Here is a 23,282-nt window from a genome sequence, read left to right as displayed (position 1 = left end):
TCCAGCTGGAATTGCTGGTGTCCTTGTGTCTTTACACCAAGTACACCCTCCATTGTGATGCCTGGCCTTCCAGTTACAGCAAAGGCAGTGACTCTGAACAGACCTTGTAGTTCAAGACTGGGCATCCATGAGACCCTGTGGAGCATCAGAGGCAGCAGAAATATCGGCCAGCATGATTAACACACCTCATCCTAGTACATCCCTCACTACATTACTGAGCTGTACACCAATGTACTGGAAAAACTCAACAGGTCATACATACAGCATCCACAGGAAGTAAAGACTCGCCAACATTTTGGGCCTGGGCCCTTCGTCAGTTAACCTTTCCTTCCTCTGGATACTGTGTGATCTTCTGAGTTTCTCCAGCATGTTTATACTGCACTAAACCCCAGCCTCTACAGATTTTGTCTAATTACATGATTGAGTAAGTTGCTTCCCTGGTCCAGTCCCATTTGCTCGTCCAGATCACCTGTAACTCATTCCTATTCAAAAATACTCAAGCTTCAAGAGCAAATCACAGTCCAGGCAACCTACAGTATCGAGACAAGGCAGGAGTCTGAAGGAAGAGTCTCCATTTCCCTGCATGAATGCAGCATCAATGATGCACCAGTCACTCAACATCATCCAGGGACGAGCAGCCCACTTTATTAGCACTCCTCCTACCTTCCCAAACCTTCATTCCCCTCCACCACCGGGTTAGCATGCGCTGTCTACAACGATCACACTCGCAGGCCACTCCGACAACTCTTCCCAGAGGCATGACCACTGTCACCATGGGCAGGAGGTGCAGCAAACACCGCCACGTCCTGCTTTCACCACCCTGGTCATAGCCTCATTGCTACCTTCTTTCCAACTGCTCTCATAAACTACTCCAACACCACAAAAAGGACTGTACTATTGTAACAACACTTTTTTGTTACTGGATGGTATCTGAATATTAGTCCATCTTTTGCTTTGGGATTCTGAACATCACAGCACAAAACAGACCCTTCGGCCCATGATGATGTGCTGACCCACTCCACAACAATCTAATTCTGCCCTCCCTTATACCTATTACTCTCCATTTTTCTTGCATCCATGTGCCTGTCTAAGAGTCTTTTGTATATCCCTATTGTACCAGCCTCCTCCACCACTCCCGGCAATGCATTCCAGACACCCAACACTCTCTGTGTAAAAGTCTCTCCTAAACTTTCCTCCACTTAACTTAAACGGATGTCCACACATTTGCTATTGTCACTCTGGGAAAAGCCACCTCATCTAAGCCCCTCATAATCTTTTACACATCTATTAAGTCACCTCTCATCTTTCATTGCTCCAAAGAGAAAAGTCTTCGCTATGTCTAATGAAGTACATTGTCCGCTGTTTTAACCACCCCATCAACTTGCGCAGCACCCTTAAGGGATCTATGGATCTGGTCTCCAAGATCACTCTGTTCTTCCACACTGTTGAGAATCCTGCCATTAACCACACTCACCAGCTGTGTTTGGTTACAAGTTTCCCAAAATGTATCATTGCACTTATTTATTATTTCTATTTAATTTGATGCATACTATTCTAGTTATTTTTTGACAAATTATGAATTTTAGTGCAATGTGTATGACAATAAAGTCAGGGTCATTTCCTTCCATGTTGTGCACCACCCTGACAGGCAAGTTGCTGTTCTTTCATTGTTGTTGGGTGTAACTTTGGACCTCTGCGCATGTCTCTGTGGGAGCTCCTTCGCCTTTAGCACTGGAGAAGCTCAGCAAGGCCGCATCTCGGGGGAAATAGAAGCAGGGTACATCAAACATGTCAACCCTCCCTCTGCACCCTCTCCCCCCCCCCGTAAAAAGTAGATGAAAGTGTTTTCTGATCCTCATGCCATGCTCTCTCGTTCCTTTGTTACAGGACCACCGTGCTCGCAGCAGCTGCCTTCTTGGATGCGTTTCAAAAAGTGGCTGACATGGCAACCAACACACGGGGTAGGAACTGAACTACACAATTCATGGCAAACGTTGAGAAAGTCTATTCCTGGAAAGGGATCTCCTTAAGTAAATGGTGGCATTATCCAACGAAGTTCGTTTTTTTTGTCATGTGCACTGAGCTCAGCAACAAAGGTCATGTTGGGGGCAATCCATCTAGTCAACCCATACATAGCACAGTATTTGAAACATATTATGGTGCAGAGTTGCAGGGAACCTTAGTAAGGACGGAGCAAAGGCAACATTATTGTTTCCAGTATTCCTTTATAATCAGGTTCATCAATGTACACATTGTCTTTACATTTCTTTGTCTGTAATGGCGCACAAAGAAGCCCCACTAGAAGAAAAAGAGAAGCAATAGAGAGTCCCCTTATAGTATCCATGGATCCCGCCACCTACTCTGCTCCCTCCTGCACCCCCGTAACCACTATAATTTATGGCCTCCTGTCCGGTCCAGTGGGGAAACCGAGCTCCAGATGCCCAAGTCACCCTCTTTGGCCCCAGGTTCCCAATTCTCAATATGATCAGGAAGATGTCAGTACTCGAGGCCCTTTTGGGAGCCCTGCTCGCCATCTCATGGAGCCAGGTCCAGAGCCGGTCTCCAGCAGCCCGTGGTCTAGCATGAGGCCTTTGGCTGCTGAGGCCCTCACTGGTCTGTTGTTGTGAACCCCAGGCTTCTCCTCAGGGGCAGGGTGGGGAGACATGTTCTCCCTCTCTGATGTCCTGCTGCTCCCTGAATCCCTCGAGGTTTGTGCTGCCGAGCAGGGGAGCCACCATCTTGTGTGCAGACCTCTGCAGATTCTCCGTTGTAGATTCTGGCCTTGTTTAAACCTGTACTGGGCTGTCAGGTGGAACAACAGCGCAGTAGGACACTGAGGAGGAGTGCTGGAAGACATCCCTCCTGGGTCTGCATCAGAGGCAGCCCTGCCATTACCAGAGCTCCTGAGTTAAACAGCAAAGACTGCGGTTGTTGGGGTTGAGTGCAGCTTGACAACTTTATCCAATCTATTCCCAACTTTCACCCTGAGCTCAAATTCACTTGGTCTATCCCTGGCAACCATCTTCACTTTCTCTTGTCTCCATCTCAAGACATCTCTACAGACATCTTCTATAAACCTACCAACTCCCAACGAAAGGGGAATAAAATGTCAGCGCTGCCTCTGGCGCAGAACCGGGTAGAGCAGGGAGCAGCTCTCTTCTGCAGGGTTCTACTGCCCAGTCCTACCACCGATGGCTCCATACAGGCTTTAAACGGCCTGTTAAAGGAGCTGATAGGGTTTTATTTTTAAATCCTGCTACCATGGGGCTCTCGGCCCAGGTTGGTGGCACCTGTGCTAGCAGCAACTTTGAGGGGTTGCAGACTCTGGGCAAGCAGAGGACTGACGCAGGGCACCAGAAAACTGGGAGGTCAACCCCCATCTGAGAAGAAGCAGGAGAGACCACCCTACAGGATGGTGACCACGGCAGTGGATTAGTGAGGGGCTTGAGGAACCCACGCAGGCTTCTGGTGACTGCTCGAGACTGGCTGAAAGGGAACCAGATATCGGAACTGGAATGCAAGAGGATCCCGAGGCCGGGTAGGGCTTCCAAGGATCACCAGAGGTGAAGGCTTCTTGATCATGTTGAGGTTTGAATCTGGAGCTCGGGTTGACAATGGTTTGGACTGAACTCTGTGCGGCTGTGGAAGTGCTTGAAGCGAATCCATGAATACTCAGCGACTGTGAAGGGACCCTCTTTTGCTTCTCTCTGGAAGAGCAATTTCTGATGATGACAATAAAAGAATCTTGAAATACTGTCCCCTGTAAGGATTCTACTTTCTCTCAATCCCTCTGTCTCTATCACATCTGCTCCCAGGATGAGGTCTTCCATTCCAGAACATCTGAGATGACCTACTTCAGAAAATATGACTTCCCCTCGACTGCCATTAACTCAGACCTCACCTACATCTCCTCTATTCACACCCTGGCCCCCTCCACCCCAAGACATAATAAGGACAGGATTCCCCTTTTTCTCACCGACCATCTCACCAGCCTCAGTTTCCAACATATCATCATCTGCAAATTCTGCAATCTGCAATGTGATCCTACCACCAGACTCATCTTAACATATAACAATTACAGCACAGAAATAGGCCAATTTGGCAATTCTAGTCTGCACTAATCCAAATACCCTCCTCTAATCCCACTTACCAGCACTCTGCCGATATCCCTCCATCCCCCTCCCATTCATATACTTATCCAACTCTTTCTTAAATGACAAAATTGACCCTGCCTCCACCACCTTTCCCGGAAGCCCATTCCACACAGTAACCACTCTCTGAGTAAAGTTCCCCCTCATGTTACTCCTAAACCTTTGCCCGTAAACTCTCAACCCATGACCTCTTGTATCCATCTCTCCTACTCTCAATGGGAAAAGCCTTTCCTCATCTACTCTGTCTATCCCTCTCATTATCTTAAACACCTCTATCAAATCACCTCTCAGCCTTCTACGTTCCAAGGAATAAAGACGTAATTTGCTTAATCTTTCCTTGTACTCCAGATGCTGAAACCAGGCAACATTTTTGTAAATCTTCTCTGCATTCTCTCTATCTTGTTAATATCTTTCCTATAAATCAATGACCAGAACTGCACACAGTACTCTAAATTTGGCCTCACCAATGCCTTCCCAACTCCTATATTCTATGAACTGATGTATATAGGCAAGCATACTAAAGGCCATCTTCACCACCCTATCCACATGCGCTCCTACCTTCAGGGAACAATGCACCGTTATTCCTAGATCTTTCTGCTTCACGGCATTCTTCAATGCCCTCCCATTTACCACATATGTCCTGCTTTGATTATTCTTTCCAAAATGAAGCACCTCACATTTATCAGCATTAAACTCCATCTGCCATCTTTCTGCCCACTCCTCTAAGCAGTTTAAATCCCTTTGCAATCTTTGAAAACCCTCTTCATCATCTACAATTCCCCCTATTTTAGTATCATCTGCATATTTACTAATCCAATTTACTGCCCCATCCTCCAGATCATTAATATATATGACAAACAGCAACGGTCCCAATACCGAACCCTGAGGTACACCATTTGTCACCGGCCTCCATTCTGACAAACAATTATCTACTACTACTCTCTGGCACCTTCCTTCCAGCCCTCTCTGCCACTCCCTCCGTGATTCCCTTGTCCACTCATTCCTTCCCACCAATCATCCCCTTGGTACCTACCACTGTGACCGTAAGGAATGTTACATTTGCACCTTCATCTCCTCCCTTGCCACCATTCGTGGCCCCAAACAGTCTTTCCAAGTGAAGCAACACTTCACCTGTGTATCTGTAGGGATCATTTACTGCATCTGATGCCCCCATTGTGGCCTCCTCTGCATCAGAGAGCCTGGATGCAGTCTGGGGCATCATTTCATTGAGCACCTTTGGTCTGTTTGGTGCAACAGCAAGGACTTCAACTATTTCAATTCCACATCCCATTCCCATGCTGTCTATGGCCTCCCACAAATTAGAAAAATGATACTTTGTATTCTGTCTGCTAATGGATGAGGTAAGTGTGAAAGGTTGTGGGCCGGGAGAAGGTGTTCAGCATGGACGAGAAGGCCCGCACTGGCCTGTTTCTATGCTGTAATTGTTATATGGTTATAAGAGCATTCTCCAACCAGACAGCATTAACATCAACTTCTCCATTTTCTGTTAACCCCCTCTCAACTCTTTACTTATCCCTCTGTCTCCAGCTACCAACTACCTATCAGAGAGGTACCCTCTGCCCTCTCCCCCATCATTTTTCACCCTTTTTCACCAACCCTCCCATCTATGACCTCTTAACTGAGCCTTCTTGCTCCTTCCTCCCTCCTCTCCTCCCCCTCTCCCCCCTCCTTCTTATTCAGATGCCAGCCAAAGTTCAAGCCAAATACATTGGTTGCCCTTTACTTCCTGTGGTTGCTGGTGCCCTGCTGAGTTTGTCCAGCACGTTTGCCCATTGCATCTCACCTCTTGAGTGATGGCCTTTCTCAGAATGCCTCATTGCTGGGAACGTTGGGGTGATTGAATATGAATTGGACTGGGGTCTTTCAGTTTTCAAGTTCAAGTTTACGCGTGCTGAGTTAAAGTGCTACCTTAATTGAGGGCTCAAGCCTGAAACGTTGGTTATGTATCTTTATGCTATAAAGTACACTGACCTGCTGAGTTTCTCCAGCATTGTGCTTTGGCTTGAACCATGTTGTCTGCAGACATCCATGTTTTACTTTTGTGTGCTACCCAGCAAGTCTATCCAAACATCGTACTGCTGAATAAAACACAGTGCTGAGAATAGTGTTCAAGAGAATTTGGTTCTAACTGAGTAATGGAAGCATTAGTTTACGTGTCAACCACTTGATCATTCAGGAAGCTTTATGGTATACAGAAAGGAAGCTGCTCAACTTTGATGATTGCATGAGGAGGCAGAGAGTGAGGTACACTGGACTTTCTGAAGTCATGGGAAGAAGGCGAGGGTAGGACAGATATAACCCAGGAACTGTATCGTTGTATCCCACTGATTCAGAGGAATGTTGGACAGGGGCAAGGGTTGAATGATTTAACAAGATCTAATGTCAATTCATGGTGGGATCTTTGTGGATCCTGGATAATTTTTTGTGTGTGTTTGTCGACAGGATTCTTAACAGTGTGGAGAAAGAGAGATCTTGGGATCGAAGCCCATGGATCCCTCAAGGTTGTGTGCAGGTTGGTAGCATGATTGAGTGAGTGTGGTGTGGTCACCTTTATTAGTTGGGGGATTGAGTTCAAGAGTAATGAAGTAATGTTGCAGCTCTATAAAATTCTGGTTGGGCCACACTTGGAATATTGTGTTTAGTTCTGGTTGCCTTATTGCAGGAAAGATGTAGATGTTTTAGAGAGGATGCAGAGGAGACCTGCTAGGATGTTGCCAGGATTGGAGAACATGTCATGTGAAGCAAGGTTGATGGAGACAGAGCTGGGGGTTTTCTCTTTGGAGCAACCAAGGATGAGTGGAGAATTAATAGAAATATACAAAATTACAAGAGGCTTACATTGGGTGGATAGCCAGCACCTTTTCCCCCAGGGTGACAATCTCAAATACCAGAGGACATTTGATTAAGGTGAGTGGAGGAGAGTTTAGAAGATGTCAGAGGTAAGGTTTTAACACAGAGGGTGGTGGGAGCCTGGAGTGCATTGCCTGGAATGGTGGTAGAGGGTGGTACAGTAGGGACATTCAAAAGACTCTTGAATTGGCACATGAAAGTAAAAAAAATAGAGGGTCATAGGTGTCAGAGAGAGAAATATTAGATTGTTGATGAGCAGGTTTGGGTCAGCACAACATTATGGGCAGAAGATCCTGTACTCTGCTGGAATGTTCTATGCTCTTCAACAGGAGTCCCCAAGACCATAATGGGGAGAGTTACTACTTGAGGTCAGAGAATTTTGCAATGGTTTTGTATGTGAAAATTGTTTTTAATCCAGCCAAATGTGAGGTGTTGCATTTTAGGAGGTTAAATATAAGAGTAAAGTTGACATTCAACAGCAGGGCCATTGATGTACAGAGGGATCTTGGGTTTCACATTTGTAGCTCTCTTAATGAGGCACCCAACCGATTCGGGTGGTGAGGAAGGTGCATGCTTCATCGCTCAGGCAAGTGCGTAAAAAGATCAGTGTTAGTTGGTCCACATTTACAGTCCACATGTCAGTCTGCATTGCAGGAGGGATGCAGACGCTGTGCAGAAAAGTCCACCAGGATGTTGCCTGGATTAGGAAGTATCAGCAGAGGTTGGACAAACTTGATTTGTTTTCCCTGGAGCATTAGCGGCAATATGATGGCAGTATATAAAGTTAGGAAAGGCTTTAATTGGGGAGATAAGCAGAATCTTAATCCCCAAGGTGGAATTGAATATTTAATGCCATATAGGTTAAATAGGTTATGGTGTTTAAAGAAGATGTGTGAGTTATTTTTATAGACGATATGCAAGTTCAAATTTGTTATCACCTGACTGTACATATACATCCAGATAAAACAATGTTTCTCTGGCCATGGTGCACATATACACACACACACACACACACACACACACACACACACACACACACATACACTCACAATACACAGCACATAATAATCACACATATACAAAAAAACAAAATATAAAATTAATATGCATAAATATTTTGGAATATGTATTCATTTTATTAATAAGAGACCCAAAGATACAGGAAACTGACATCTTAGAAGGAAGGGGAGAGAACAGGGAGGGAGGGGAAATGAGGAAGGGGAAGGTGGAAGTAAGGGATCTTGGTTGTGGGTCCAAGATCCTGTGTGATGGATGGTGGGAATCCCCAATAAGTCTTTGAGCCCCATTTAAGCAATGCTCCCAGTGAATGTCATCAATAGATGAAAGGGAGACCCCATTGATCTTCTTGGCCAGGTTGATGATCCTCGGTATTGATGTCCGCTCTGATGCTTTGCAGCTACCATAAAACACAGTGATGCAGCCGGACAAGACTCTCTCAATTATGCTCCTGTAAAATGTTGTCAAGATGAGGGCTGGTGGCCTTACCTCCTTACGAAGTGAAGGCACTACTGCACCTTCCTGACTAATGAGGAGGTGTTTCAGGTCTAGGATAGGCCGTTCGGTATATTCACACTGGATCTGAAGCTTCCTGTAGTTTCACTGCGACAGCCTAAGAAAACTCCAATTTGTTATGTTCTTTGATACATGTTGAGGTCACAGTTGGAGCTGTATTAATGCAGGCCTTCTCTTTACAAAATGCAGAGATGGCGTTTTTAGCATGGCACCACACACTGAGGTTTCTTCTCAAATGCAGTTTGGATTGTTCCTCATTGCCCAAATTCACTGGTCTTATTATCTAGCTGTTCCTCGTAGATCGCAATGCTGTCCCTTCCCTGAGTTCTCGGTCAGCCGTCCCTCCTCTGTTCTCTCCCTCCTTTGTTCCCTCCCTCCTCATTCCCTTCCCCATCCTCCTCTGTTCCCACCCTCATACATATGCTCCTTTGTTCCCACCCTCCCTCTTCCATTCCCCCTACCTTTTCTTTTCCCTCCCTCCTTCGTTTCCTACCTCTCCTTATTCCCTTCTTGGTGACCTTCTTCTCTGACTCCTCTCTCTCTTTCCCCCATCCCTTACTTCCACCTTCCTCTTCCTCATTTCCCCTCCCTCCCTGTTCTCTCCCCTTCCTTCTAAGATGTCAGTTTAGCCTCTGACCCAGCATCTAATCATCACCTGTGCAGTGCCTTGGTCTGTTGTGCCTCATTAAAGGCAATTTATATCTGCCAGTCAAAGTTAATTGCCCAGTTTCAGAACTGCACTCCCTAATCATGCTCTCCACTCTAGTTCCCCCCTGTGAAAAGATTTGCATCCTTTATTGCAGGGCTTGATATAGAACATAGAAATCTGCAGCACACTACTGGCTTTTTAATACAACTGCCTATAATTTCCGTACTGCATAACCCTCCATTTTTCTCCGTTCCATGTACAAATCTGATAATCTCTTAAAATATCCTGTGACACCTGTCTCCACCACCATTGCCAGCTGCACTTTCCTTGCACCCATCACTCTCTGTGTGAAGAACTTGCCTCTTGTGTTCCCCCCCCCACCACCCCACTTATTCCCAAGCACTTTAAAACCATTTCCTGTTGTGTTAGCCATTTCAGCCCTGGAGAAAAACCTTTGGCCATCCACGTGATCAATGCCTCTCATCATCTTGTATACCAGTATAGCGTCAACCCTCATCCTCCATCGTACCAAGGAAAAAATATCAACACTGGATAACAGTGAATTAGGAGAGGTTTAAAGCTCCTTAATTCCACGGGAACCTCAGATATAAAGTGCAGGCACTTCTTTGTGGAATCCATTGAAGGTAAAGCCCATTGGTCGCTTTGCATCTATGCTGGTTGAAAACATCCTACCCAGTCTAATTCCATTGGTTCTTTGTAGATGCTCACATTCAGCCCTTTGAGTCAAAACTGGCTCTCCACTTTCCCTCTCTATTCTCTGTCATAGGACAATCTTTTACCACTTCTGCAGGGTATGGGAGGAAACTGGGGTGCTCTGGCAGGAAAGCCACAGGGGTCATATGTAGAGCTTGCAAACTCCACACAGGCAGTGCAGAGGTTGGCATTGAACTGGGCTCTCACAAGCTCTGAAGCAGTTGTGCAGTCGGACTGTCCCACAAATCATGGCTTTTTGAAGTGCTGTCAAAGATGGTGAGTTGAGAGAGAAATATGCCTCCCCTGCTCTTTCCAGCAGTGAGTCATGAACTCCCAGCACCCTTTGGGGGTAGGGACACTCCTCATCTTCCCCTCAGTGCCAGCCATGTCAAACCTGTGCTCCCTGGTTTAAGACCCCTCTACTTTGTGGAACAGCTCCTTCCCATTCATTGTAGTTGGGTCTCTCATGACTTGATATATTTCTGTTCTAGTGAGGGCAGTGTTCTATTCTCACCTTCCCCTCTTGATCTCCTGAGGTTTTTTTCCTGGATTCCAGCAGTCCATGCGGCCGTTTTCCTGCTATTGTTCCATGTGGTTCCACGTCATGTATTGGAACCCACACCTCTGACACCAGGTTGTGCTTAGTTAATGCCTCCTTAAAAACTATGCCACTGCTCCCTCCACTTCTAATGCAATCGAAAGTCAAGGAGTCAACCATCGGCCGTTTGACTATTTTTCTGTCAACGTCCTTGCCTACTTGAGCTAATTACTGGAACCTCACGAAGATGGGTCACACACCCATTTTGTCATTCCCCGCCAACAACACAATGGCCTCTTTGTTTTTGTGTCTTAATAGAATGGGGAACCATTTGAGGGACTGAGTTTAGAAGCAGGATTAGCAACAAGGTACTGGTGAGGCCGCATCTTGAGAACTGCAAGCAGTTCTGGTCTCCTTGAGGAAGGATCTGCTGGCTTTGGAGGCAATGCAGAGGAGGTTGATTCCAGAGATGAGAGGTTTAGCCTGTGAGGAGAGATTGAGTAGTTTGCGGCTGTACTTGTTTGAATTTAGGAGAGGGGATATTATAGAAATATATAAAATCATGAAGGGCAGAGATAAAAGGTAGATATAGGTAAGTTGTTCCCATTGGTGAGGAAGACCAGAATGAGGGGACATAGCCTCATTTTAGGACGGAGATGAGGAGGAACTGCTTTTCCCAGAGGGTGGTGAATCTGTGGAATTCACTGCCCATTGAAGCAATCAGTAAATATATTTAAGACAAGGCTGGATAGAGTTTTACAATGTAGGGGAATTAAGAGATCTGGGGAAAAGACAGGTAGGTGGAGATGAGCCCATCATCAGATCAGCCATGATCTCATTGAATGGCGGAGCAGTTTCGATGGGCTGTTATTATGAAAGAAACATACAATGTTGAATGAGGAACCATCAAAAGAAAAGAAGTCAATACAGAGGATGATCAGAACGGTTGAGAAGATCACAGAGATCTACCTTTCCTCTATTGATGACATTCACCAGGAGAGATGCTTAAATAGGGCTCAAAGAATTAGCAAAGACCCTTTCCAAACAGCACACTGTATCTTTAACCCACTAGCAACAGAAAGGAGGTACAGGACAATCAAAATCATTTCTGCCAGGCTGGGAAATAGCTTCTCTCTGCAGGCTGTGAGATTGATGAGCAGTATTCTGTCACTGAGTAAATCATCCAATATATATATATAATCTATTCATTTTAAATTATATCTTTTTGTACATGTGATATTAATTGCTGAGTTTAGAATGTATGTGTGTGCACTGTGGACTGGAGAAATACTGTTTTATTTGGTTGTACATGTAGAGTCTTAATACATTTGAACTTATGATGTAAGAGAATGGAAAACAATCAAAATTTAGTGGATAAGAAATTTAAGTGGCAGCTACAATGGACAATCTATTGGAAATATCAGTTCCTCTCTTGCAGTGGGTTAACAATGAACCCCTGTATAATCCCCCCGAGTACCTGGTCTGGTGACTTTTGCCGCATATTGTTGGGCACCCTGAACAACTCCAAGAACAACCAATCCACTGCTGAGATTCTTCCAAATGCACATCCATGATCTCTACTATAAAGAAAGAATCAGGCAACAGACAAAGAGGAAAACCACAGGTTTCCCTTCAAATCACTTCCTAGCCTTACTCAGAATGATATTGTCATTCTTTCATCACCAAATCCTGGGGTTTGTCTCCAACAACAGTATAGAGCATCTTCTGCAGAAGGACAACAGCATTTCCAGATGCCAGGTCACCAACTGCTTCTTTTACAGGGCAATTAGAGATGGGCATTAAATAGTGGCTTTGCCAGAGATGGCCAAATCCCCAAAATGAATTAAGTTAGAATGGAAAGGGAGGCATGTTTAGCCCAAAACTATTGCAGCGACAGTGATACGCCATCAATAACACCAAAAGACTGGAGTTACTGGACAACAGGCTTTTATTATCATAAGCCTGGATGCATGCTCCTGTTGCTGGCCCGATTCCAGGATTCATACTGAGGGAGGGATTCGGGCCTTTATTGGGGAATTCCAGGGGGAGGAGTTACAGGGAGGAGGCAGGCCAGCCATACATAGAGATACAGCCCTTTTTGATGCGGTTGAAAATCAAGGCATAAAAGCATCACAGTGGCATCACCACAGTCAGTGGCCCGTGTTCGAAACTGTAAGGAGTTTCTAGGTGCTCTGGCGTCATCCCTCAATCCAAAGATATATCGAGTTAGTAGGTCAATTGGTCACATGGGTGCATTTGGGTGATGCTGGCTTGTGGACTGGAACATTCTTGAATTAAGCAATGGTGTGACAGAGTATTTTGGGGTGTGCTGAGCAATACAGTGAGAACTGTATGCGCTTCCTGCGGGAGGACTTGTGGTTTTTAGGGTCAAGCTCCACATTCACCATTGGATACAAAAGTAAACCTGTGACAAACTGCGTCTGATGAGAGGGATGGCCAACTGTCATGAGTGGAACTTTATTTACCTTTCCATGGAAGTGTGGGACACTGGAAGGGTCGGAGCATTGTTGATTCCTGGGTCATCAAGCCAAGTTTATTGTCATCCAAATTCAATTTAGATATACAATACTATAACAGGCCAATTCGGCCTTACAAGTCTGTGCTGCCCATTTTACACCCTATTAACCTACACCCCGGTATGTTTTTTGAAGGATGGGAGGAAAACAGAGCCCACGGGGAAAACCCACACAGACAGGAGGAGACAGTGCGGGATTCCAACCCTGGTCTCGATCACTGGCACTGTAAAGGCATGACATTAATCACTACACCAAACGTGCCATCCAAGTACAGTTGCACAAATCTTTGGCTTGGCTTCGCGGACGAAGATTTATGGAGGGGGTAAAAAGTCCACGTCAGCTGCAGGCTCGTTTGTGGCTGACAAGTCCGATGCGGGACAGGCAGACACGATTGCAGCGGTTGCAAGGGAAAATTGGTTGGTTGGGGTTGGGTGTTGGGTTTTTCCTCCTTTGCCTTTTGTCAGTGAGGTGGGCTCTGCGGTCTTCTTCAAAGGAGGTTGCTGCCCGCCAAACTGTGAGGCGCCAAGATGCACGGTTTGAGGCGTTATCAGCCCACTGGCGGTGGTCAATGTGGCAGGCACCAAGAGATTTCTTTAGGCAGTCCTTGTACCTTTTCTTTGGTGCACCTCTGTCACGGTGGCCAGTGGAGAGCTCGCCATATAACACGATCTTGGGAAGGCGATGGTCCTCCATTCTAGAGACGTGACCCATCCAGCGCAGCTGGATCTTCAGCAGCGTGGACTCGATGCTGTCGACCTCTGCCATCTCGAGTACTTCGACGTTAGGGGTGTAAGCGCTCCAATGGATGTTGAGGATGGAGCGGAGACAACGCTGGTGGAAGCGTTCTAGGAGCCGTAGGTGGTGCCGGTAGAGGACCCATGATTCGGAGCCGAACAGGAGTGTGGGTATGACAACGGCTCTGTATACGCTTATCTTTGTGAGGTTTTTCAGTTGGTTGTTTTTCCAGACTCTTTTGTGTAGTCTTCCAAAGGCGCTATTTGCCTTGGCGAGTCTGTTGTCTATCTCATTGTCGATCCTTGCATCTGATGAAATGGTGCAGCCGAGATAGGTAAACTGGTTGACCGTTTTGAGTTTTGTGTGCCCGATGGAGATGTGGGGGGGCTGGTAGTCATGGTGGGGAGCTGGCTGATGGAGGACCTCAGTTTTCTTCAGGCTGACTTCCAGGCCAAACATTTTGGCAGTTTCCGCAAAGCAGGACGTCACTGGTCCTCGGTGCAAAACATGCAAACACACAACCAGACATAACACAAGTACAGACAAAAAATACATATGCAGGACAAGTATTTCATCTGGACAAATAAATACATATTGTTTTGTACATATGAGAATCTCGGATGGTTAGTGTGAGCAGTTCCTTTGGTTGTTCTGCATTCTCACTGCCCGCGGGCTCTGATACTCCTGTATCTCTTCTCTGACGGGAGTATAGAAAGATGCTGTATGCAGGGTGGAAGGGGTCCACAATGTGATTTTTGCATGCATGCCCTCTTCAGACAAGGATCCCAGTAGATCACGTCAATGGGGGGGAGGGGAGGGAGGGAAGACTCCAGTGTTCTTATGGTCCTGTGGATTGACCTCCAATCCAATTCTCTGCAGCAAACATGCCACACTGTGATGCAGCTGGCCAGGACCATCTTGATAGAGCTCCTATAGAAAGTTGACATAATGGTGGCCGGTAGCCTTGCCTGCTTCAGTCTTCTCAGGGAAGTTCAGTCTCTGTTGTGCCTTCCTGACAAGTGAGGAGATGTTGAGTGTCCACGATAGGTCGCTAGTTAAGTGAACTCCAAGGAACTTGGTGCTCTCCACTCTCTCTACTGCTGAGTTGTTGATGTGGTCCACCATCATCTCCTTTGACTTGTATGCATTGAGACTCAGATTATTCTCACACCATTTCACGAGATTTTTCACCTCTCTTCTGTAGTGCGACTCATCATTGTTGCTGATGAGGCCAACAACTGTTGTGTCATCTTCAAAGTTGATGACACTGTTGGAGCTGGATTTGAAGATGCAGTCCTGGGCCAGTAGTGTGAACAGGAGTGGGCTATGCACACAGCCCTGAGGTGTGCCAGTGCTCAGTGTGACAGTGCTTGATGCTGAGCCACATGGGATGGGACTGGAGTATACTGGAGGGGGTGAGACGATCCCCTTTTCTAGGCACAAAGGTATCTTCACTGACCATGCATCTTCAATCATTTTGGATCGTGTTTATCTGTTAAAAATGATGAATATTTTGTGCATCGTTGAGAGCAAAGTTTGATACAGTGATGGAGGTGGTTTGGTCCAAAAAGAACTCCTCCTTTTGATTCCTGCCGTCATTTCCAGCCTTTCCTCTTGCACGCCCCCAAGGTTTCTCCCTCTTAGAGCCATAAAGTCACCCAGGGCAGAAACAGGCCCTTTGTCCCAACTTGCCCACACCAACTAAAATGTCTCACGCACACTAGCCTCACCTGCTTGTGTTTAACCCATGTCCCTTTAAACCCATCCTATCCAAATATCAGTCTAATTTTTGTTAAACATTGTGATAGTACCTGCCTCAACCACCTCATTCTGTACACCCACCACTCTCTGTGTAAAAATAAATGTTATCTCTCAGGTTCCTGTTAAATCCTTCTCCTCCTTCCCACTTTAAACAGTAGTCTTCCAGTTACCGACTCTGGGCAAAAGATTCTGTGTTCACCTGATCTATTCCTTGCATCTTATACACCTCAATGTGACCACTCCTCATCCTGCAATGCTCCAAGGAATAAAGCCCCCAGCCTGGTTAACCTGTCACTATAACTCAGGCCATCGCTGTGAACACAAAGGCAGGGTCCAGGATAGATCACCATGTGGCCTGAACTGACCACCATCTGCTAGTTGTCATTGCCAGTCGCATGGTAAGGGCCAACATCACACACCGGGTTGCATCAAGTCTGGATCATGCCAGCTCCTTCTCTGCCTGACTCGTGGGTTTGAATTACTGGGAAAGTCTGGATTGGCTGGGACTTTTCCCTCTGAAGTGCAGAAGGCTTATAAACTTATACAGGGAATTGATGAAGTGAATGTTCAGACAGCCCAGGACAGGTGAATCCAAAACAAAAGGGCACAGATTTAAGTTGAGAGGAGAAAGATTTAAAAAGGACCGGAGGTGTGTTTTTTTTTTATTTAGAGGGATTGAGCATGCAGATCAGTGGTTTTCAAACTGGTTTCTAAACTCACATTCAACTTTAAGTAATCCCCATGCCGGAGGTGCTCTGTGATTAGTAAGGGATTGCTTAAAGTGATATGTGAGTGGAAAGAAAAAGTTTGAAAACCATTGTTTTCATCGTCCCTAATTGACTTGTTATATGCAAGGTTTCATAACTCCAAAGGAAATGGGCCAATAACAATTTTTCTCAAGCAAAATATTTTAGTAATGATTGGAGCAGTAATTCTCAACCTTCCCTTCCCACTCACATCCCACCTTAAGTAACCCTTACTAATCACAGAGCACTGATGGCGTGGGGTTTACTTAAGTTGGGATGTGAGTTTAAGGGACAGTTTGAAAACCACTGAGCTGCCAGAGCAATTATTACCTAGTCATAACAATAACAAGCTTATTGTCATTGTACAATGTGCATGTGCAACAAGAATCTTACTTGCTGCAGTCAAACAGGTATCTCTTAGCGTAGTAGTTAGCGCAGCGCTGTTACAGCACAAGCAACTGGGGTTTGAATCTAGCCCTTCCTTTAAGGAGTTTGGGTTTCTTCTAGCGGCTCTGGTTCCCTCCCACCTTTCAAAATGTACTGTGTGTTGTAGGTCAATTGGGTGTAATTGAGTGGCATGGGTTCATGGGCCGATAGGGCCTGTCACAATGCAGTATGTCTAAATTTGAAAAAGATTTTAAAAATGACAACAGAAAGCATAATTTGAATTAAAAAGAAAATTAATGCAAAAGGTAAGTAGATAAATATTCACAGTTATCCTCAGACAAAAAAAATAAATTGACATTTCAATATGTGGACAGGCCTTTAGTGGTGTCAGAGCGAACCATGATTAGTGCAACAAAGGAAGGTTCAAGAGCCTTAACCTTTAAAAGACATGTATGTGGGATAGGAAAGGTTTAGAGGGAAGTGGGAGAGTCTAGGACCAGAGGGCACAGCCCCTGAACAAAAGGACAACCCTTTAGAACAGAGATGAGGAGGAGTTTCTTCAGCCAGAGGGTGGTGAATTTGTGGAACTTGTTGCCACAGACGGTTGGATAGATTTAAAGCTGAGCTTGATAGGTTCTTCATTAGTAAGTGTGCCAAGGTTTTGGGGAGAAGGCAGGAGATTGGGCTGGAAGGGAACAATACACCAGCCATAATTAGAACAGTTGGGCAGACTCAATGGGCAGAATGGCCTAATTCTGTTTCTATGTCTTTGATTTTATCGAGGCAAATGGGAGAAGCTTGGGTAGACAGCTTGGTCAGCATGGACGAGTTGGACCAATGGACCTGTTTCCGTGCTTTAAAACACTGTGGCTGCCCTGCAGAATGGGTGGGTGAGGACTGCTAGTTTGTCCCCAACTAGGTAGGAATGGCCCGTTAGCCCCTTGCTTTTTGAGCTAGCTTTAGAACCTTTGGCAATAGTCCTTAGAGACTCTCATGAGGTTCAAGGGATTGTCAGAGACAGAGTAACTCACATGGTTTATTTGTATACAGTTGACTTATTAGTTTATATTCAGATCCTGAAAGATCTTTCCCAGCTATATTATCTGTGTTTTCTCAATTCAGCTCTTTCTCAGGATATAAATTAAACCTTCGTAATAGTGAACTTTTTCTGATTAATGTGCAGGTCCCTATCTACACTCAAGTTCCATTAAAGATTGTTGGAGATAATTTCACATACTTGGGGGTTAAAATTACTAAATTTAAAGATTTATAAACTCAATTTTTCTTCTCCATTCAAGTATGTGAGATTGTCCTTTTCTAGATGGTCTCCTTTATCATTATCTTTAATAGGTCATATTAATGCAGGTAAAATGAGAATATTACCTGTTTTTATATTTATTTCAAGCAATTCCAGTTTTCATCCTGAAGTCTTTTTTTAATAACATTTATTCAAAAGTTTCTTCCTTTATTTGGAAGAACAAAAACTCTAGAATTAGTAAATTTTATTTACTACAAAAATTGAAAAAGGATGGAGGTATGGCCCTACCTAATTTTAGATTTTATTACTGGGCTGTTTTTAATATTCTATGGACAGATTTAGAATTGAGATCTATACAGCAGTATTCAGGGACCTCTTTATTGGGCACCTCTCTTCCATTTGGATTTTCCTAGATCAATAAGGATATATCTAATCCAATACTCAAACATGTATTGTGAATCTGGTTCCAATTTAGGAAATGTTTTAATTTTAAAACTTTTTTATCTAGTGCTATCTCTCATAATTTCTTTTTTCATCCATCAATAATTGATCAATCCTTCTCTATATAGAAAATCAAAGGTATTGTTTCTTTTGCAAATTTATTTAAGGAAGTCTGTTTAATGTCTTTGAACAGCTGGCAAGCAAATATGACTTACCGAATATTAATTTTTTAGATATTCACAGATTAGAAATTTCTTAAATACCATATTACATTTGTATATCCACCCGATCTAGTTGATAATATTTTTCAATTGAATCCTTCTCAGAAAGGATTTATTGGAATTATATATGGTACATTATTGATTTTGCATCCAGTACTTCATGATAAGAATAAAAAGCCTTGGGAATTGAAACTTGCAAGACCCTTATCGGAAGATCTATGGGACAAGATTTTAAAACTGATGAATACACCTTCAATATGTGCCCAACATTCATTAATCCAATTCAAAGTGGTACATCTTGTTCACATGTCCAAAGATAAGATGGCTGTAACTTTTCTAATATTAACCCTACTTGTGACAGATGCAAAACTGAAATTGCTACATTGTTTTAGTCTTGTTCATTCTTAGAAAGTTATTAGAAAGACATTTTTAATATCTGTTCAACTATACTCTGGGTGGAGCTAAAACCCAATCCAAAAATTGCTCTTTTTGGGGTTATTGACCCAGACACAGGGAGTTTTTCTGTACCTGCACAATGGGTTCTGGCCTTCTCTACATTGTTGTCTAGAAGAGCCATCTTATTCAAGTGGAAAGACTCTAGACCTCCAACAGTGATTCAATGGTTTTCTCATATTATGTCCTGTTTAAGTTTAGAAAAAAAATTAGATACATGTATTTGATTCATCAAATACAGTGACCTTTTATGCCTTATTTTCATTTGATGTAAATGTTTTTTATGTGATTAGATGAACTCACTCTTCCAGATGAGAGTCTTACCTTTGCTTTTTGATTCACGCTATGAATCAAAAGCTACAAAATATATGTAACCCTCAGGATAAGCTGCTCAGATGCTTTTGATATATTTTTCTTTTTTTTATTAGAGTAGGTTGTGTGGATTTTTAAATATAATGCTTTTAATATTTTTTTTATTTACTTTCATCCAGTGCAGTGGAGGGGGGGGGGGTCCAAGTTTATAATGTTTGAAGTTTTATAAATAAACAAATAAATAAATAAATAGAAATTTTATACACACACATTTCTTAATTCTACTGTATTTATTATAAAAACCAATAAAAATTACTAAAAAGAAAGCAAAGTTTTACCTGGACATTGGGCCTGTTGTTGTAGTTGGGGAGAGTGGATGTGTGGGTCTGCAAGGCTGCCAGCGCCTATGGAATAGAACTGTGATGCGCAGTGGGGCAGGAAGAGCCAGGCAGTGTTGGTGGGGTCACGGCGATTACTGGGTGGAGAATTGGCATGAGGCTAAGTCGTCTGTTTCTGTGGGGAGAGACCTAATTCGAGCAGTTGCCTATTCATGTGCCGAGTTACGAGAATAGTTAGAGCCTTTGTACATATGGTTTAGATTTGTACCTCACAGTCTGACGGGGGATGATTATTTCCTCTCTGCTATTCCTTGGTGCCTTAGATGAGGTCAGATCTAAGCAGAAGACAGACTGCATGTAGCCAGTTACTGTTAACAGATGAACTGTTTTCCATCTCCTTTGAAAGCCCTAAACAGAATGCAAAAGGCAGACCCTTCATTTGAACTTTAAACCATTTCATTGAAAAAATACCAGCCCAAACTAAAAATAAAATTGCCACCACTTTGGAAAAGCAAATTGTCCCTGGCACAAAAGTAGTGGAGAAACAACAGGCCGCGCAGCATCCATAGGAAGTAAAAGGTGTTAGCCCTGTGGACCCTTTCTTTAGCACGTTTTGTATATTGCACTCGGCTCCGGCACCTGCAGGCTCTCTTGTTCCTGACTGCTGATGAAGAATTGCAGCCTGAAATGCCTTCCATGGAAGCTGCCTGACCCACGGAGTTCCTCCATGTTTGAGTATTGGATAGCTTCAAATGATCGTCTGTTGAGATCAGCCCTGGTCACTCAGCACAGTTCCAGATGTATCCCTAATTGGCCCATATATGCCATGGGTAACAAGAGCCCAGTCTGGTGAAACAGGAGCACAGTGTGTTCTCACAGTGCTTTACTCTTTTTTAAAATTTACAGTTAAGTTTAATTTAAAAAAAAAACGTAGCCATACAGCATGTTAACAGGCCCCGTTGGCCCACAAGTACGTGCTCCCCAATTACACCCCCAGTATGTTTCAAACGGTGGGAGGAAACTGGAGCCCCCAGGGAAAACCCACACAGACACAGGGAGAACGTACAAACTCTTTACAGACATCGCAAGATTCAAATCCCTGTCCCGATCGCTGATGCTGTAACCACGCAGAGTTCAAGTTCGTTATCACATCTGACTCTACATATACAACTAGGTGAAACAGCATTTCTCCAGGCCATGATGCACACACAATGCACAACACATAATAATCACAAATATATTTAAGAATATAATTTAAAATATATGTAAATATTTTGGGATGATTTACTTGGTTACAGTATACTCTTCATCAATCTCACAGCTTGAAAGAAGAAGCTATTTTCCAGCCTACCTGTCCTGGTGCCAGGAATAATTTCCTGCATGCTCCTAATCCACCACAGTAGCTAGGTGCAGGGATAAAAGGATCACAAAGGTGAATGCTTGGCCCACGGATTGGTATAGAGGGCAGATATGGGTCTCGATTTGAGGGGCTGCCAAAAGGGAGAACCATTCAGCAGGGGTGGATAACTCCTGAGCTGTGTCTGGAGTTCCTAAAATGGTGTGAGAACAACATCTGAGTCTCAAGGAGATGATTGGGGACTTCAGGAAGATAAAGGTCGTCCACTCTCCACTACACATCAATGGCTCCCTTATGGAGAGCACAAAAGTCTTGCGTACGCATAGAATGATCAACCTATCCTGAACCCACAACACCTCCTTATTAGTCAGGGAGGTGCAGCAGCGCCTACATTTCCTCAGAAGATTGAGTACCAGCCCCCATCTTGACAACATTTTAGAGGAGTACAATTGAGGGTGACTTCTCTGGCTGTATCATTGCATGGGACGACAGCTGCAAAGCATCAGACTGGAAGTCAATATGGAGGATCGTCATCAAGAAGATCTCTGTCAATGACATTCACTGTAAATAGGGCCCAAAAATTATTGAGGACCCTTTCCATCTAGAACACTGTATTTTTGACCCATGACCAGAAAGGAGGGAGAGGAGCATCAAAATCAGAATGGCTAGGCTGGGAAAAAGCTTCTTGCTGCAGGCTGAGAGGTTGAGGAACAATATCCTATGGCAGAGTAAATGATCTCACAATATTTATATCTATCTATTTTTAATGATATCTTTATGTACGTATGTAATTATTATTTTCTGTACACTGTACGTATGTGTGTGCGCTGTGGTCCAGAGAAATGCTGTTATGTCGGGTAATATATGATCCTGAACCTGAACGTGAAATGGCAAAGCACATAGGGTATGTTTTAAAGTTAAGAACAGAAACCTCAATGGAGATTAATCTCCAGCGTGAATGATAAATCATGATCATGTTGAATGGTGGGGCAGGTTTGAAGGGCAGAGTGCACTGGTTCTGCTTATAGGCATCAAGCTGCGCATCACAGGAACAGTCTTTAGCACACTTTTCTGTGCCAAGTTCATCCTGTTTGCCTGAATTTGACCCATAGCCCTCTAATCCTTCACACGTACTTGCCCAAATGCCTTTTAAATTAAGTCTTTGATGCCACCTCTCCTGTTTCCTCTGGCAGCTCATTCCATGTACCCAGAACTTCTGTGTGGAAAAAGTCATTCCCACCCCACCATCCTTTTTTAAGAGGTTAAAAGATGAGTTAGAAGTTAAAACCCTCTAGTATTAACTTCCCCTCCTCTTGATGAGGGGATGGGGACGGACTATTGCCATTTGCCTTATCCGTGCCTCTCATGCTTTTATAATTTAATTTAAAATTAAAAAAAATATTTAAAAGTTTTAAAACCACATCTACAATTATTAAATGAGTAAATTGAAAGTTTTAAAACCATAACTACAATTATTAAATGAATAAATTGAAAAATAAATACATAAGTGATATATGTATATATCCCCTTATTCCCCTCTGCCTTCCACCCCACCCACAACCATCCATTGACCCCAAACATAAAAAGAGAAAAAGAACAAAAAAAAGGAAAATGTCGGAAACAAAAATCTAACCTCGATTCAAATAGCGATGGAGCTGAGAGTTACCACTGGAACAAGCTGTTGAGAGCCCCTCAAACTTTCAAATCAACACTTTGTAAATATGGGCTCCATATTTTATTATGTAAGTTGTGTTATTTTTTTGTGGAATACAAGAATGTAAATCAGCATGCCATCTCTGCATTCCTAAATCTATAGCTGATTTCCAAGTAATGGCTGCATATTTCCAAGAAGTGGTTAAAGCTAATTGTAAAAATTCAATTTGATATATAGTTAATCTGAATTTGAGACCAATCATTTTAACATTACCCAAAAAAAATAAGTGGGAGTTTTATCTTTTAATATTTTCTCCAAAAATACTTTCACCTCTATCCAAAAAGTTTTTATTCTGGGACACTGCCAAGTAGAATGAAAAAATAAGCCTACTTCTTGACCACATCTAAAACATAAATCTGAATTACATTTTTAAAATTTTAAAATTTAGACTGTAACAGGCCATTTTGGCCCACAAGCCCATGCTGCCCATTTATATCCCATTAACCTACACCCCCGGTATGTTTTGAACAGTGGGAGGAAACCGGAGCCTCTGGGGAAAACCCACACAGACACGGGGAGATCATACAAACTCCTTACAGACAGTATGGGATTCAAACTCTGGTCCG

At 43.7% G+C, this 23,282-nt stretch overlaps 1 protein-coding gene across 9 annotated transcripts in view; it reads left to right on the top strand.

Moving 5' to 3' along the window:
• Nucleotides 1-23,282, top strand: part of mtss1lb (MTSS I-BAR domain containing 2b) — a 229,804-nt gene that overhangs the window by 95,896 nt on the left and 110,626 nt on the right. For 8 of the 9 annotated variants that reach the window (XM_069900991.1, XM_069900987.1, XM_069900994.1 and 5 more), the window contains exon 3: nucleotides 1,888-1,961. In XM_069900991.1, the coding sequence (XP_069757092.1) occupies nucleotides 1,943-1,961 (19 nt within the window). In that variant the 5' untranslated portion in view covers nucleotides 1,888-1,942. Of the gene's footprint in view, nucleotides 1-1,887; nucleotides 1,962-6,614; nucleotides 6,685-23,282 lie in introns of those variants that run through there. The other variant, XM_069900990.1, reaches the window with a different exon arrangement.

Source organism: Narcine bancroftii, chromosome 10, assembly GCF_036971445.1.
Source record: "Narcine bancroftii isolate sNarBan1 chromosome 10, sNarBan1.hap1, whole genome shotgun sequence".
In the NCBI taxonomy this organism is placed as follows: domain Eukaryota; kingdom Metazoa; phylum Chordata; class Chondrichthyes; order Torpediniformes; family Narcinidae; genus Narcine; species Narcine bancroftii.
Note: the sequence above shows the minus strand (reverse complement) of the source record. Positions and strands in the feature narration are given on the sequence as shown.